Source organism: Nannobrachium achirus, assembly GCF_963921795.1.
Source record: "Nannobrachium achirus genome assembly, chromosome: 14".
In the NCBI taxonomy this organism is placed as follows: domain Eukaryota; kingdom Metazoa; phylum Chordata; class Actinopteri; order Myctophiformes; family Myctophidae; genus Nannobrachium; species Nannobrachium achirus.
The window spans coordinates 8,082,628-8,099,276 of NC_137821.1; the positions used below are offsets into that span (position 1 = coordinate 8,082,628).

Genomic DNA, 16,649 nt, shown 5'->3' on the forward strand with positions numbered 1-16,649 from the left:
TATCGTTGAGGCGATACAATGTCTCCACGATATTCCTTTTCAGAGATATCATATACTGTATATCGTGATACAATGAGGGACAGCCTTATGAAAAAAATCCTGTTGAATTGTTGTTAATACAGATTCATTGCGGAATTCATTTAAACCTGCATTTTGGTCTAAATCTGTAGTTCTCAGACTTTACAATGGCAAGGTCTCCCCTGACAGTATACAAATGAAACCAAATGGACTGTCAGAGTTACATACTAGACCTCCCAAAAGGAACCCAGAGAGTCCCTGAACCCCACTTTGAGGACCCCTGGTCTAAATGGTCCGTTACTCCTTTTTCTTTTAGTTTTTGTTACCTTGTAGGTGGTTGTACAGTTATGTAACTTTAAAAATAACAATAAAAAAAAGATTGTGTATCGTGATACCGCTTGGAAAAATATCGTGAAAATATTGTATTTTTCCATATCGCCCACCCCTAATATAGATGCTTATTTATAGTGATGCTTATTTTCGAAGAGTTTTATGAATCACATCCTGACTGGATCACAATTCTTCTTTTCCCATTTCCTGAAACATTAACGGTTTTGGACATACAAGGTTTCCGGCCCGACAGTGACTACTGCACAAAACAAAGCAGACCATTTTTCCTTTACTTTTTAGAAACTCTCGTAAACAACGAGGTAATCGGAGCGATTTGGGGGGGCGAGTTAGGCGTCCTCTGATCGTGTTAAAGATCTGAGTGGAGATGAATTACTCTTCCCTTCGGGTGTCGCTGAGGCTTTGTTCAATTCTACCAATTACTCTCCTGCCTCCAGGCGAGAGAAGACGACGGCGTCTAGCCTTTCAATCATCACACAGACAGACTCCTGGAAACGTAGCATCCTCCACAGACCAGACGGAAGCTTTCCTTTTAGCTCCTGGCCCCGTTCCCAAATAAATCCCATTTAGGCCTAGAATTACTGAATGCTTTAACCAGTGAAAAAATAGCAGATATACAAGCTCACAGCGCGGCACCGAGTGCCGCGCTGCGAGCTTGTAGATCTGCTATTTTTTTTAAAAAGTTGTGAAAATGTGTGCACATCTTTGAATGTATGTATTTTCAAAGCGAACGTTTGTAACTAAAATTTTGCTTCTGGGTGGTCCCTGGAACTAAATATTTTGAGATACGGGTCCAAATAAATATCATTTTGGGGGTCCTTCACATGAAAAGGTTTGAGAACCACTGACATAGTAGTCTCTCAAGAACAGACTAACTGAGCTCCAGTTAAGTGAAAAGGACCTTTTCTTTGACGATGGCTGGCCAGATTGCTGACTTAAAAACATTGGATTAAAAAAAAAAAAAAAAAAAAAACCTTAGAAGGATTCAAAAGACACTTATAGAATCGGGTCAAAATTCTAATTTTCACGTTTTTTCAAAAATAGCAGATCTACGAGCTCGCAGCGCGGCACTCGGTGCCGCGCTGCAAGCTCGTATATCTGCTATTTTTCAATAGTTAAAGCATAAAATAATGATACACAATAATGTGTACCCGTTCTAAATAGGATAATTGTTCCCTGTAGCCAAAGAGAGAGGGAAAAAAAGAGAAGGAAAAAAAGCTGGCTCACAACCACAACCAAGAAAAAAAAAAAACACTTGATTGAACTTTGAGATCACTGAACCAGCGGCGAGTGAGAACTTCAAAAAAAGAAAAATAAAGAGAAAAAAAGAGATCCGCTACAGCACATTATAGAAATATGCTGATATCTTTATCCCCCGTACACAGAGTGCCTGTAATGTTCTGATAAGGATCCACAACAAACTGATAAAGGATTGTATAATCTTGTATGATTCAGCTCAGTGATTTGTGCTCTGCTCTGCTCAGGCCAGTCACCAGTGGTTCCCAAACGTTCCAGGTCCGAGACCCAAAAGAGAGATTTAGACGTTTGCCCGGGACCTAAAATAGTGGAAACAGCCGATCTACAAGCTCACAACGAGTCAAAGCCTCATCAGGCCTCATTCATACATAGATTTGCACGCCGTGTCGTGTCGCACACCCACACTGAGACGGTGGGCGTCTATTTCACAGCCGCTGCTCAACCCCACCATTTGAAACCAGCAGCCACACAGAACACAATTAACTGAAAATATTTCTTAACAGAATTTTAGGCTGCGCCCGAGACCTGATTTCCAAGATGCTAATAATCAGGGGGGTCCGGGGGTCCTCGAAGGGTTCCTGGGGGTCCCCAGCAAAATGATTTAACCCACTGAGACCTAAGGCTGATTCTACAAATGCCTTCTAGATCAATAGTTCTCTAACTTCTTTGTGCCAAGGAACCCTTATCGGCTATTTTCAAAAGATTTTGATTATAGTTTTATTTTGAATATTTTAGAATTCTTTTAACACATCGTGCCAGCTATTTATAAATTAAACTAAAACCGGGTTAGAACTGGTCTCAAAGCTTTTTGTTATATTTAGACGTGGAACGCAATTGTGTAACTCTAGATTTTAACCACTTTAACTGTTAATATCAGATATACAAGCTGACAGCACTGCACTGTGAGCTTGTAATTCTAATCCTGTAAAACAAAAACAGAGATCTCCGTTTTTGGCACAAAATGTGTTAAAAACACAAATCTCTCCTGTGGGTCGCTGGCCCAAAATAAAATGTTCAGATGGGGGTCCGCGGGCCTAATACAGGTTCTTGACATGAACATGTTTGAGAACCACTCGCATAGTCTATTCTGGATGCTGGACACCGGCACGCAGCCAGGTATGAAGCAGGCATGACTTCATCCCGCTACAGACACAGTATGATTCTCTAACATGACGTCTGATTGCCATTCAAGTCATCTTAGGAGGACACATCATTTCTCTGGATCTCCATTATTATTATTATTATTATTATTATTATTACTACGTTCAAATGTCACTCAGATCCGGAGATAAATGCCCAACGTGAAGTGCTAACACAAAAGTTCTAATTCCAGGTTTTTCTCTCTCTCTTTTTTTTTTGCTAGTACACATACACACACACACACACACACACACACACACACACACTCACGCACGCACGCACGCACGCACACACACACACACCTGCAAATCAATTTAAATAAATAACACTTAAAAAAAGAAAAAAGAATGTTGTAAGGCAGTGTTGACCATGCATTTGTCACAAATTAAAACAACTAAATCAGGAGAAACGTACATGGTAACAATATGCACATTCATTTAAGAGCAACGACGATGCCGTCGTCTCTGGCGCGGGTCAACACTCTCTCACTCCCCCAAACCGGCCTAGAGCAGGGGTCTTCAACGTTTTTCAGGCCAAGGACCCCTTAGTCGAGAGAGAGAAGAAGCAGGGACCCCCCCACAACCCATAGATACCATATCGTTTAGTTTCATTGTTTGACAGCACAATCATCAGTGGGTTTTGGGTTCATCTAAATTAGTGTTTCCAGTTATTTAACCACTTGAACTGTCAATACTTAATAAACTTGACCTTTCACTCTGTACTTAGTCTGCTCTTTTCCCCCTCTACACCAAAGCTCTTTCTTGAAAATAGCCGATCTACAAGCTCACAACGCCTCGCGTAGATCTGCTATTTTTTGGCTAAAGTTCTCAGAATATGGACGCTAGGGTTCAAGTGGTTAATATAAAAAAGGAGAAAAAAAAGTTTCTGTCACCCAAAGATTTGGAGGACCCCCTGTAGTAACTCCCAGTAGGGGTCCCGGACCCCCTGTTGAAGACCCCTGGCCTAGAGGGACTGCTTGGGACGAAACGTGAGCAAACATCCGAGGTTTGACTGGAAGACGGTTCCAGCCCGGTGAGCCACAGTCGTCTATTACACTGGTTCTCAACCAAGGGGGCCCCCCAGATTATTTTGGGGGGTCCCCCAGATGATTAACTTAATGTGGAACATTGTTTTCTCACTCAACAGTAAACAAACCAAAATAAAATGTAAGTGTATCTGCACATTTCTATAATGACAATTTTAGGACTTATTAGGATAATACCTCTAAAATTACAAATTAAACATTTGCCAAATAGAACAAATTTGTGTTATACAAAATGTAACTCTTTGAGCTTGTCACGGTGGGGGGGGGGGGGGGGGTCCCCAGTTAAAAAATACTATTTTGCGGGTCACGGCCTGAAAAGGTTGAGAACCACTGGTCTATTAGACTTCTGTCTAAAACCGGGTTATAACTGGTCTAAAATTCAAGGCTTTTTCGACGGCTAGGCTTGGACTAGACGCGGATTAGCTGTTTTTAAGCATCTAGATATAGAGATGTTATATATAGCCGTTGAAACTATGTTGTTTCCAGTCTTCCAAGTCAAAATGTTTTATGTTTTGATCAAGTCCGTCCCAAGCAGTCACCCGTTTGCCCGTCCTGGTAGTGAGAGTGCGTTGCTCAGTTCAACAGAAAGTTGTCAAGGCTGTTCTGCTCCGTTGCTGACGAAGAGGGTAGGGGATCAGGGACGTGCTGGCCATTGGGAAAAGTGGGACAACTCCCGAATGGCCGGTTCATTCCTGGCCGGTCCAGGCCGGCCATTAGGAAAAAAATTAAACATAAAATGTCGGCCGTTGTTCCATTTTGGGGGCTGGGCGGCCAACAAAGTAAATCGTCACTGTCGGGCAGAAACCTCGTATCTCCAAGTTTCAAATTTTTTCGCAAAGCCCTGCTTCATCATACAAGGCTGTCGCACAAAAGTAGTGAAAACAGCCGATCTACAAGCACACAACGCCTCGTGGTGCGAGGCGTTGTGTGCTTCTAGATCGGCTGTTTTCACTAGTTTAAATCATTTTTAAAATGATAAATACAAAACAAACGGTTTTGGACATACAAGGTTTCCACCCGACAAAAACGACAACATTTAACTCATGTAATTGGCCCACTGGCTTGTCACTTGTCATGATCTGAAATGGTAAATCTTTGAGTAGCAGCAGCGCTATAGAGAGAGATCTCTCTCTATAGCGCTGCTGCTGCTACTCGCAACGAGGGCCTCTCCAACTCTTTTTCCCGGGCTGAATCAGGGGCCCAGCACGGCCCTGGTGGGGATAAGAACTGGATCCAGCCACACAGGGGGAGTAGAGGTGTTCAAGTTTTGGGGGTCGAAGGACATAAACAAAAAAAGGGGCAGTTGGAGAAAAGAGCTCGACTTGGATGTGCCAACAAGCAGCCCAGCTGCTCCGAGCCTCATGACGAGTCCCGAGGCGTCCAGGTACGTCTGGATCCTCACAACAAGCCCTGAGGTTCCTCCAGGTTCTCAAAGAGTCTCACCACAGTCCAGGGAGGGTCCAGGGGAAATTCTGGAGCTTCACGCCGAGTGTCCTGAGGTTCTCTGAGAAACTCTTAGATCCTCGCGACAGTCGTGAGGTTATCGCTGAATCCTCATAACAGTCCCAAGGTTCTACGGTTTCTCAGAACTTTAAAACAAACAAAAAAAACAGTCCTCAAGATTCGCCGGGAAACTCTATAGATCCTCACGACAGTCCAAGGGTCCAGGAAATCTAATCCTGGAGCTTCGAGATAAGCCCTGAGGTTCTACAAGAAACTATAGATCCTCACAAAAGGTCCTGAGGAATCCTCATGACATTTCCAAAGGTTCTACAGTTCATCAGAATTTCACCACCAAGTCCCGAGACTCTCCTCAACGACCATTTCCGGGGAAATCTCCGGAGCTTCACGACAATCCCGGAGGTCTCCAGGAGCTCAGATCCTCCACGACAAACCCCCCCCCCCCCAAGATCTCCAGATAGAACTCTAGATTCCTCACGACAGTTCCCATGATGTCTCCAGGTTTATCTCCAGAGCTCCAGGACGATCCAAGAAGATCTCCGGGGTTAAACTCTTCATGAAGATCTTCACGACGGCCCTGAGGGTCTCCAAAGCAACCCCTAGGAGATCCATCACGACAGCCCCGACGTCTCCAGGTAGCTCTGGAGCTTCCTCACCGTGCTGCGGTCCAGGGAGCAGAGGTCAAAGTCAAAGGTAGTGTTGGTGATGTGGAAGTGTCCCGTCTCCTCGATGAGGTTCACGATCTGGAGGAGAGGAGGGAGGAAGAGCACAGGTGTCAGTAGAGGGCAGTTTAAAGGACAACTGTTTTTTTAAGGGTTCATATATTAGATAGTCGTTAGAGAAAAGAAAATATGGGTGTTAAAATGTTTTCATTTACCCCCAGGTTGGGGGCATGCATGCAAGGGTCTAAATATGTCTTTTTAGACACAATAAGCCCATTCCCAAGATGCACCGCAATCTGTCATGGGCAGATTTGACTTATGGTGGCTGGTGTAAATAGTAACAAAGAACAGGCAGCTTATTCTGTCTAAATCTACAATATGAACCCTTATTGTAAAAAAAAAATCAAACCTTGGTTCGAAGTGAAGCGGTGGACAGATAAAACCTCTATTCTGAATGTATTTGGAGAGCCGGTATGACAGTTGGTATAATAGCCTATTCATTCTGAACTGAAATGACCATATATGGACATGGGACACACATTTTGCTTTTTGAAAAAGCCTATTCATTCTGGACTGATATTTTGCACGTACGGGACAGGAAAAACCTGTTCATTCTGGCCTGGAGTGACCATATATGGACATAAGGTAACATACATTGTGTTTTTGAAAAACCCTGTTCATTCTGGACTGAGATCACCATATATGGTAATTAAACGGACATTCTGTTTTTGAAAAAGCCTGTCCATTCTGGACTGAAATGACCATATATGGGCGTGATACACACAAAGCCATTCATTGGAAGCGGTTTTCACCGCTTCAAAAAAACAGTCATCCTAAGAACACTTTGGAACAATATACAGTATGTTTTCACTGGGAGCAACAAAGTCTCTGCTTATTGTCTCTGATGATCGTGTTCTCCCCAGGTTCAGGACGCTTATTGTCTCTGATGATCGTGTTCTCCCCAGGTTCAGGAGGAAAATGTGTTTTATTACGCAGCCACAACTCAGTGGAATATGCTCTCCCTTCAGTCCTGAAATCCCTAAATTCCTGAGTAAAAAATAAAAAATAAAGATGACCTTAAATCAGGGTTATTCAACTAAATTGTTCAGGGGGTTGGGTTCCTACAAGCCAAAAGGGTTATCGCCCATTCATGGAAAAAGACAGGGAAACCTAGCATCGCTCAGTGGTTTAAGGAACTATCTTTATGCCTTCCTTTAGAAAGAATCACATACACTCTCAAAAACAAACAAGAGCTATTTGAGAAAAAAAATATTCAGGGGGCCATTTTTTTTTTTGCTCCAATGGCCACATGGAAGGTTGAATACCCATGCCTTAAATCGTGGCTTCATCTCAACACTAAGTTAGATAGCAGTTCTTTAGAGCCCAATCCTCTGACTGCATTAGACTATTCTCTTACTTTACTTCTTTGTCTTGTATGTAGGGATGCGAATCTCGACCACTGAGGCGATACGATACGGACCTCGATACACAGCCAGCGATACGATATAATTGCGATACATTGAAATCCTGACGATACGATACATCACGATCCACCCCTGTTCCCGATACGATGCGATACGATTCACGATTCACCACGATTCAAGCCCAAATCCCAAAATTTACAAAACATAGCGACTAAAAATTTATGAAATTTAAATTCAAGGCAATTTATTGTTTCACTGTAGTACTAGGCTCTGTCTAACAACCCAACATATAGTATTCTGGGAGAACACAAAGCTGCTGGCTATTGTAGAAGTGTTTGATAACTAATCATATAGAAGGCCTATGTCATTATTAGTAGGCTTATATGTCTTCAACTGGGAGTCAGGGACCCCAATCCAGGGTTATTACAGGGGGCCTGCCAAATATTTGTGTGATACAGTATAGCCTACAGCGAGGGTCCCTGCTTGATCTCTGTCTGAGCTAAGGGGTCCTTGACCTGAAAAACAATAAAGTCCCTCCCTGGTTTGTATTTATATAATATAATATAATATAATATAATATAATATAATATTATATTATATTTAATCCAGGATTATGCAATTTTTATAGCCAAAATGTTTTAAAACAGACCTACAAGCTCACAGCGCGTCGCATCCACGACGCATTGTGAGCTTGTAGGTCTGCTATTTTAGGTGCAACACCTTTGTACTGCGATGTATAAATTAGGCTTCTTTTCCAGAGCAGAACTAGCAGCAGAGAAAGTGAGAGAGTTGCTTGCATCAACAGGAAAGTTGTAGAACAGTGACAAATACTTTGTTTTAAACGCAAGCAGTAGTCCTACAACACCCAGCAACATTGTTGTTGTTGTGTGTGTGCAGTTAATATAGCGCAGAGAGAAGATGATCTCAATCAATTGTCCGTCGAAGATTCGCTAAGAAACGGCTGTTGTTGCCTGTTGATTACATATCACTCGATCAGCCTGTGCTACTCTGTGACAACAATCAGCGCAGCGGACTTGGATGTTATAAAGCTAAGTACTGTACTAATCTATCATCTTTTTAACCCGTGGGTCTGCTAGTTCGTCTGTGTTGATTCACTCGCATTTCGCTGTCTGTCTCCCTGGTTGCAAGCATGCAGAGTGCAGATGTCCGTCTGTCCGAGAGCAGCTCGCGTTAAAGACTGGCTTTTGGGGAGGGGGCTGAACGAAAGCCTGGTAGGCGAGGTTAGGCTGAACCGAACGGCTGATGATGGTGCATTCATGGCGCCTCGGAAACACAGGATAGAATGAAATACTATTATGGAAGAACCGATACAATCGCGGAATGTACCGATCCAGACACTCACGGCACGATCCATCACGATTTCGGCCGTCTATTGTACCGGTACACACTGAATGAACCGATTCGACCGTATTGCGGACGTTTGTATCGCGATTACGATCCGTACCGGTATATCTTCGCATCCCTACTTGTATGCATTGCTTCTCTAACTATTTTCTTGTGTCCGTCCAGTTTGTCGCGTGTGGTTCCATGTCTCAAAGTGGAACCGCAATGGATACAAGCTTCGTCTTTTTTTCTATTATCATTCTTTTGCATATAATCCATGTTGGCATTTCTTAAATGGTGACATTGTTGTGAGGCCAATAACAGTATTCTATTCAATGGGACAGAAGTGCTCCAGAGCAGAGGAGTGGAAGTGGTTTCAGCCTGGTGGTCTGGCGTCATGTTTAGTCCACTATGACCATGATGACTCACAGTACAGTTAGTCTGGATGTGACTGCCAACATCCAAAGCTTACTGTGGTTTGTTTGATTTGTTACAGAAGCCACTGGATTCTGTTCATTTCACAAAATTAACAACAACATCAATCAGGGAAACATTACTGCACGGCGGTAACAACAACGCACATTCATTCACATTCAGAGCTGAGATGGAATGAAATCCAACAACAACACGTTCGGGATCAGGGCTCACTTGAAAAACTACCAAAGTGTTTGCAGCCTTATTACTGAAAGTGGTCAGATGACTGGGCATTAGGGACGTGTATCGTCTGCGATACTTTTAATGGTATCGATCGCATGACGTCGATACTATCGGGTATCGGTTCCCGTAAAAACGAACGATACCTCGTTTCGATACTCTGACTGGAACGCATCCCTGGCCGGTCGCATCTGTAACAGTTGGGCTACTGAGAGTTTAATGACTGCTTTAGTAGGCTACACTTGTTACTGTGGAAAATAGCCGACAATAGCCTATAATGTTTATTATTATGATGATTATCCAACGTCTATACTCTCCGCTCCGCCACTGTGTGATCATCAGCATCACCTCTGCTCTACCGCAGCAGCGAGTCACCACTCTTTCCGTGTTGAAATTAAACTTAGATAAAAAGTATCGAAAATGGTATCGAAAAAGGTATCGTATCGATTCAAAGGTGAACGATACTGATACACATCCCTACTGGGCATTAGAGATGGGACGACATGAACGTTTCATGTCACGATTATTGAGAGCAAAGACAATTTCCAAAGAGATTTTCAATATTATTGCGATAATCAAAATATCCCCAATATCCATTATCCTGGAGCGGAACATTTGCCCAAAAAATAGCAGATCTACAAGCTCACAATGTGTCGCAAGCTTGTAGATTTTTTTGGCCAAAGAGATTTGGTAGAAGAGTGCAAAAAAGACTGTATCAAGTATGTTATTTCCAGATCCGTTTTAGCAAATATAGAGGGATTAAATGGTACCGGATATGCAGCTCTGCAAATAAAAGGTGAATTGATCTCAGTGCATGACGAGATACGATTCATTTTAAGTGTTTTTTTATCACGATAAACGATAATAATGATTATCGTCCCATCCCTCCAGGGCATTTTCAGAGCATGTTTATTTGAATGATTACTGATTCTACATCCCTCTCCCCCTCCTTCTCCCCCTCCCTCTCCCTATCTCTAAGGTGATATGCTGCACCTTTCAGCAGAACAGAGAACATAAGAGTCTACAGTATGTACAGTAAGTGCAGAGAGATCTGCTACTGTAGGTTTCAACTGGTTACCTACCATAATAGGTATAATATCTGAATGGGATCTGTTAGGTTTTAACAATGGCTTGAGTCTCCCTCTCCCTCCCTCTCCCTCTCCCTCTCTCTTCCTCTCTCTCTCTCTCACACACACACACACACACACACACACACACACACACACACACTCACTCCCTCCTGTTCTAGGGGAGGACCTACGCTAAGGAGGGAGAGAGGGAGGGAGAGAGAGAGAGAGAGAGAGAGAGAGAGAGAGAGAGAGAGATAAAGAAATAGAAGCAGAGGGTGCAGAAATGTGTTCCACATGAGGAAGGGGAAGAAGGTTCTTTGTAGTGTTCAGTGATCATGTTAGATCCTGTCCTCCTTCCAAGCACACTGTCCACAGCCCCTCCCACACCCACTCCCCCCACACCCCCCATCCCCACACACAGCGGAGGGAAGTACACTTACTCAAGTTCAACTACCTTTGCCTGAGTACTACTTTGACTTTACTTGCATATATCCTAATTTCCTAACTTCAACATCACAGAGGCAGCTATTGTTACTCTTTTACTCCACTACAATTGTTATTTGACATGTTTAGTAGGCTACCTAGATACTTTGTAGATTTAGATTATTATCATAAAACCAGATGTTTTACTTTATACAGCTATTTGAAAATAGCCGGTTTGAGTACTTCTTCTTCCATCCCTGCCAGGCTTCACACACACACACACACACACACACACACACACACACACACACACACACACACACACACACACACACACACACACACACACACACACACACACACACACACACACACACACACACACACACACACACACACACACACACACACACACACACACACACACACACACACACACACACACACACACACAGCCTGGAACCAATACCTTTCCCTGGCTATAGGAGTGGTAATCTGCTGCCTTCCATTCCATCACCACCACCACACATGCAGGCCTCCATGCCAGGGAGATGTGGTAGAAATACCAGGGTGATGCCACATCCCTCTGCCAGTAGTGTGGTCGAGGGATAATTGAGTTTTTAATGACTTTGTAGTGTGTTCTTCTTGTCTACCAAGCATGCATCGGTAGACAGACTAAAGCTTTAGTCTGTCTACGATCAACCCCTAACCATCTACTTCTTTTTCTTTTAACATAATATTTTTATCCCACAATTTTGTAACCCATTTTTTCACCCAGTGCCAATTTCCTAAGCTGTAATGTTGGGCTCTGCTCTCCCTCTGCCGCGCCTGGGGAGACAACGGACTGACCTCATGATTCCTTCTATGCATGACTCATGAGTAGTCCTAGTTGCTTCTTTTCACCGGACAGTGGGGATTTCCCCGGTTTGGACGTAGCGCGTGGAAGGAACACGTTATTCCAACCAGTCTATTGGTGGTGACCGTCTGAGCAGCCCTCCGCTGGGTGAAGCTGAAACTAGATTCTAATCCAACCCTCTTGCCTCTGCTGATTCAGGCTCAATGATGTCCGTATGTTTTCCTTTTTAGGGCTGATGCCCAGTGGCAGTGTGCCAGCTTTGTTACTGACGGTTGGCACAGACGGGAGAACAGTGGGCATCGTGAAAAACTGATCTTAAAAAAGGGTCTCTTCTCCCATTATTCATCCTCATCTTCATATTGTCTGTCAGGCGGAAACCTAACATCATACGTATAATACGGTTACTTTTTTGAGGATTCAAATTCAAAAATGGCAAAAGTAGTAGATCTACAAGCTGGAAATGCTTGTTGATCTGCTACTTGAGGTGCCTTGAGCGTTGAGTATGATCTAGTAAGACTCTTCTTACTTTCAATCTAAAAAAACGAATGAAACCACTTCAGGTTCTGTGTCTCGCAGTGGTTTTATTGAGGATGTGTGAGAGGCATTTTAAAAAGGACCATAGCAACCACTGCAGGTGTAAAATAAACATTAAAAAAAAACAGCTAAATAGTTAAAAACACATCAAAACACGATGCATTTTGAATCAGCTACTTTTTATATTTGTGTGTTACACTATATTATGAAGAGGTAGGGTACTAATCTACAAAAATAAGGTGATAAGAGCTTGAAATCCAACTGTGGATCTGAAGTAAAAAAGAAATCACTGCTGGCCTCTTCCTCAGCCGTACTGTATACTGTATACACTACAGTATAGTATACTGTAGTGCAGGGGTGCCCACACTTTGACGTGAGATCTACTTTTAAAATGACTAGCTCAACATGATCTACTCATCCAAAATGTTTTAGCTGAGGGCCTGAGGGGGGCTTTGGGATAGCAGCACTGGCGTTACATTTTAGGCAAACACACTTACTGTAAGGGGGAAATAAATGGGAAATACTGGGGGGAATGTCTTCATCCCATTCTGTATGGAAGTGCTAGGCTTTGGGGTTCTTTGTAATGCTACTGACTCTTGAACAAAGTATAGCATTGGAGGTTTGCCTACTTTAGAAGCCATGAAGGCAGCTGACAGGCCCTTCTTGATGTCAAATTGTTATATTCTTTTCATATTTTAATACTATAGTTTTAGAGGCATGTCATGTGGTCTACCTGCACACCCTTGGTGATCTACTGGTAGATCACGATCTACCTTTTGGGCACCCCTGCTGTAGTGTTTGTGGGTTGAGTGTGAGATGGTATCAGTTCCAGGCCTCTGTAATCTGTACTGTATACAGTACGGTATATACTGTAGTAGTGTTTGTGGGTAGAGTGTAGAAGTGAGATGGTATCTGTTATAGCCCTCTATAATGTGTACTGTAGATACAGTAGATACTGTGGTGTGTGTGGGGTGAGTGTACTGTAGAAGTGAGATGGTATCAGTTCCAGGCTTCTATAATCTGTACTGTATATACAGTATACTGTAGTGTTTGTGGGGTGAGTGTACTGTAGAAGTGAGATGGTATAAAGTTACAGGCCTGTATAATCTGCAGGCTTCATCTGGAAACAATGAATTATTTGGTTAACCTCTCTCCACCTAGAACAGACCACGTGTGTTCCGTTCCTCCTTCTGCGCTTATATCGTCCAGGCCTCTCTCTCGCATGACACAGCATTAAATGCATCTTCTTCCCTCTGCTTGTCTGTAGTACATTCACGCACATACTGTAGTACAATTTTGAGGTATTTTCTACTTAACTTTTTATTTTTGAAGGGATTGAACTCATTCAAATAATGTTAGTACTTTTACTTTGGTACTAGAAGTATATTAACTCTGCCCACGCTTTGAACGTTCACGTTCGCCCCAATTCTCCAGAGACCTCTGCGCCAATACGGCGCTCGTTCGGTTCGTTCGTCTGATGACTGTAAGCTGATGAGGGGTCGCACGGCCGTGTACTGTAAACACATTTTCCGCGGTGATGGTGTAAAAAATCCATTATGCGTTAACATCAACGGAGAACAATTCACTTCCTTGTTGATTTCCTCTGGCTGTAAGGCTCTGTGGCCAGTGACTGGTCTTCTTCTTCTTCAACACATAACAGGCAAATTCACATTCATTCTCGCATGACGCCGCCCTCTGCTGCCTGGCAGACCAAAGTGCACTATTGCACAATAAAATAAAATAAAATAAATAAATAAATAAATGTCTGTCTATCTGCTATAACGTCGCAAAGGTAAGCCGCTTTTTGATGGCACCAGACCCAATAAATAAATAAATAATCTGGCAGTAGGAGAGTTAATGCCAAATCCTTTTGTACTTTTACTCAAGTCAAATGTTCAATATCGTCTTTGTCGGGTGGAAACCTCGTATGTCTAAAACTGTTATTTTTCAGCATTCAAATTCAAAAACAGCAAAAGTAGCAGATCTACAAGCTCGAAACGCATCGCTTCACGCTACGTTTCGAGCTTGTAGATCTGCTACTTTTAATACCTTTGTGATCAAGTCCATTTACGAAGAAACACAAACTGTTAGAATATGGACATAAAGCGGTTTCTGCCCGAACAGCAACGCTATGGGAAAGCCTATTTTAATATCATGGTGGCTCTACTTTTACTTAATACAAAAAAGAGCTCATTGTAGGGAGGGGGGTTGGGATGGGGGAGGGGAGGGGGGTGAAACCCCATCCAGAACGGCCCCATCGATGCGTCGCCGCGCGGCGCAATCAAGCTAATCCACCCGGAGGTTTCAGCATCCCGTTGGTTCCCTCCAACGCAACGCTTTACCAGACATGGAAATGATTAAGTCAGCAGGCTCCCCTCCCCTCCTCTCCCCTCCCCTGCCCTCCTCTCCCCTCCCCTCCCCTCCTCTCCCCTCCTCTCCCCTCCTCTCCCCTCCCCTCCCCTCCCCTCCTCTCCTCTCCCCTCCCCTCCCCTCCTCTCCTCTCCCCTCCCCTCCCCTCCCCTCCCCTCCTCTCCTCTCCCCTCCCCTCCCCTCCTCTCCTCTCCCCTCCCCTCCCCTCCCCTCCCCTCCTCTCCCCTCCCCTCCCCTTCCCTCCCCTCCCCTCCCCTGCCCTCCTCTCCTCTTCCCTCCCCTCCCCTCCCCTCCCCTCCCCTCCTCTCCCACAGATTGGAAAATGAGTGTGTGTCATAGAAAAAGGCCTCTCGTCTCAGAAAGATCCCCCCTGCAGCGCTGTGTTTCCTTATATGAATGCCTCTTCTTCAAAGTTTAATGTAAACCGCATAAGACGGCCGCGGTACGACGCTGTGCCAAAGGGCTGTCCTACCTGAGTGGAAGCAGGTACGGTGCACCGCTGTTCCAAAGGGCTGTCCTATGCGAGTGGAAGCAGGTACTCGACACTTGGCCCTAGGCGTGAGGGACTGAGGAGGCGGGTTGGCTAGCTGGGTGACTGACCATAGTTTCAAAGCCCACAGAACCAGGACCCTTAAAGGAGTAGTTCAGACCCAAAATGACTTTTTTTTCTATTGATTACTCATGCCATGGAGACTTGAGTTCAATAATATGTTTTTGTACTTTTTTTGCATTTCTAAGACAAAAACATTTACTATAGTAAATTTGCCCAATTGATTCCGGATGGGGAGCCCAATGCGCTAGGGTCCCCTACCGGAATCAATGGGGGTAAATGTATTGTAATCAAATTACTGCCTTATGAATGCGACAAAAAACTAAAAATATAATTCAACTCAAGTCTCCATCGCATGAGTAATCAATAGAAAAAAATACATTTTGGGGGTGAACTACTCCTTTAACCACTTATAAGCCCAGTTTCAAAAATTGCAAAAACGGTTATTACCTTTCAGGAAATGTAGAATGTGTGATACATTGATATTTATTTTTGATGATATCAAAGTTAAACTATTTAAATAAAAATGTATATTAACCCCAATCAAATTAACCATGGTATCCTTAAATGTTTCATTTCATTTTCCAAAAATACCCTTTCTACAAGCTGATAGCTGCCATTTGACAATAAATTAAGGTTTCTTTTGTTTTACAAATCCAACCCTGCATGGAAACGCACCAACGGCATCCAAAAATCAACATTCCTGAGCCCACCCTTCAGTGCCCCCCACCACACACACACACACACACACACACACACACACACACACACACACACACACACACAGTGTAAGTATATCGTGGGGGGGCAGCCAGCCAACCAGTCCAGGCATGCATCAAACATTGCCCCCCCCCCCCCAAAAAAAAAAAGGCTGCATCAAATGTTTTTCAATTCGGTATAAAATCACATGCATGTGTAGCATGGTGGGCCGTGGTTGGAGCTGGAAGCCTTTAGAACCCATTTAGGCCTAGACTTATTGAATGCTTTAACCAGTGAAAATAGCAGATCTGCTATTTTTGAAAAGGTCGTGAAAAATTTGTGCAAATCTTTGACTTGTATGTATTTTCAAAGCAAACGTTTTTAACTCAAATTTTGCTTCTGGGGGTGGTCCCCGGAACTAAATATTTTGAGATGCGGGTCCGTGGCCAAATACATATCATTTTGGGGGTCCTTCACATCAAAAGGTTTGAGAACCACTGTCACAGTAGTCTCTCAAGAACAGACTAACTGAGCTCCAGTTAAGTGAAAAGGACCTTTTCTTTGACAATGGCTGGTCAGATTGCTAACATAGAAACATAGGTTTTTCAAAAAGTCTTAGAAGGATTCAAAAGACACTTATAGAATCGGATCAAAATAATTCTAATTTTCACTTTTTTTCAAAAATAGCAGATCTACAAGCTCGCAGCGCGGCACTCGGTGCCGCGCTGTGAGCTTGTATATCTGCTATTTTTCAATAGTTAAAGCATAAAATAATGATACACAATAATGTGTAC

The 16,649-nt window shown here is 43.4% G+C and overlaps 1 protein-coding gene across 1 annotated transcript in view; it reads right to left on the minus strand.

Moving 5' to 3' along the window:
• Nucleotides 1-5,880: 5,880 nt before the first annotated feature.
• mllt3 (MLLT3 super elongation complex subunit) overlaps nt 5,881-16,649 on the minus strand; it is a gene marked incomplete at its 3' end in the record, with an annotated part of 127,820 nt that continues 117,051 nt past the window's right edge. The window contains 1 exon segment of the mRNA XM_080742221.1: nt 5,881-6,012. Coding sequence (XP_080598347.1) covers nt 5,881-6,012 — 132 coding nt within the window.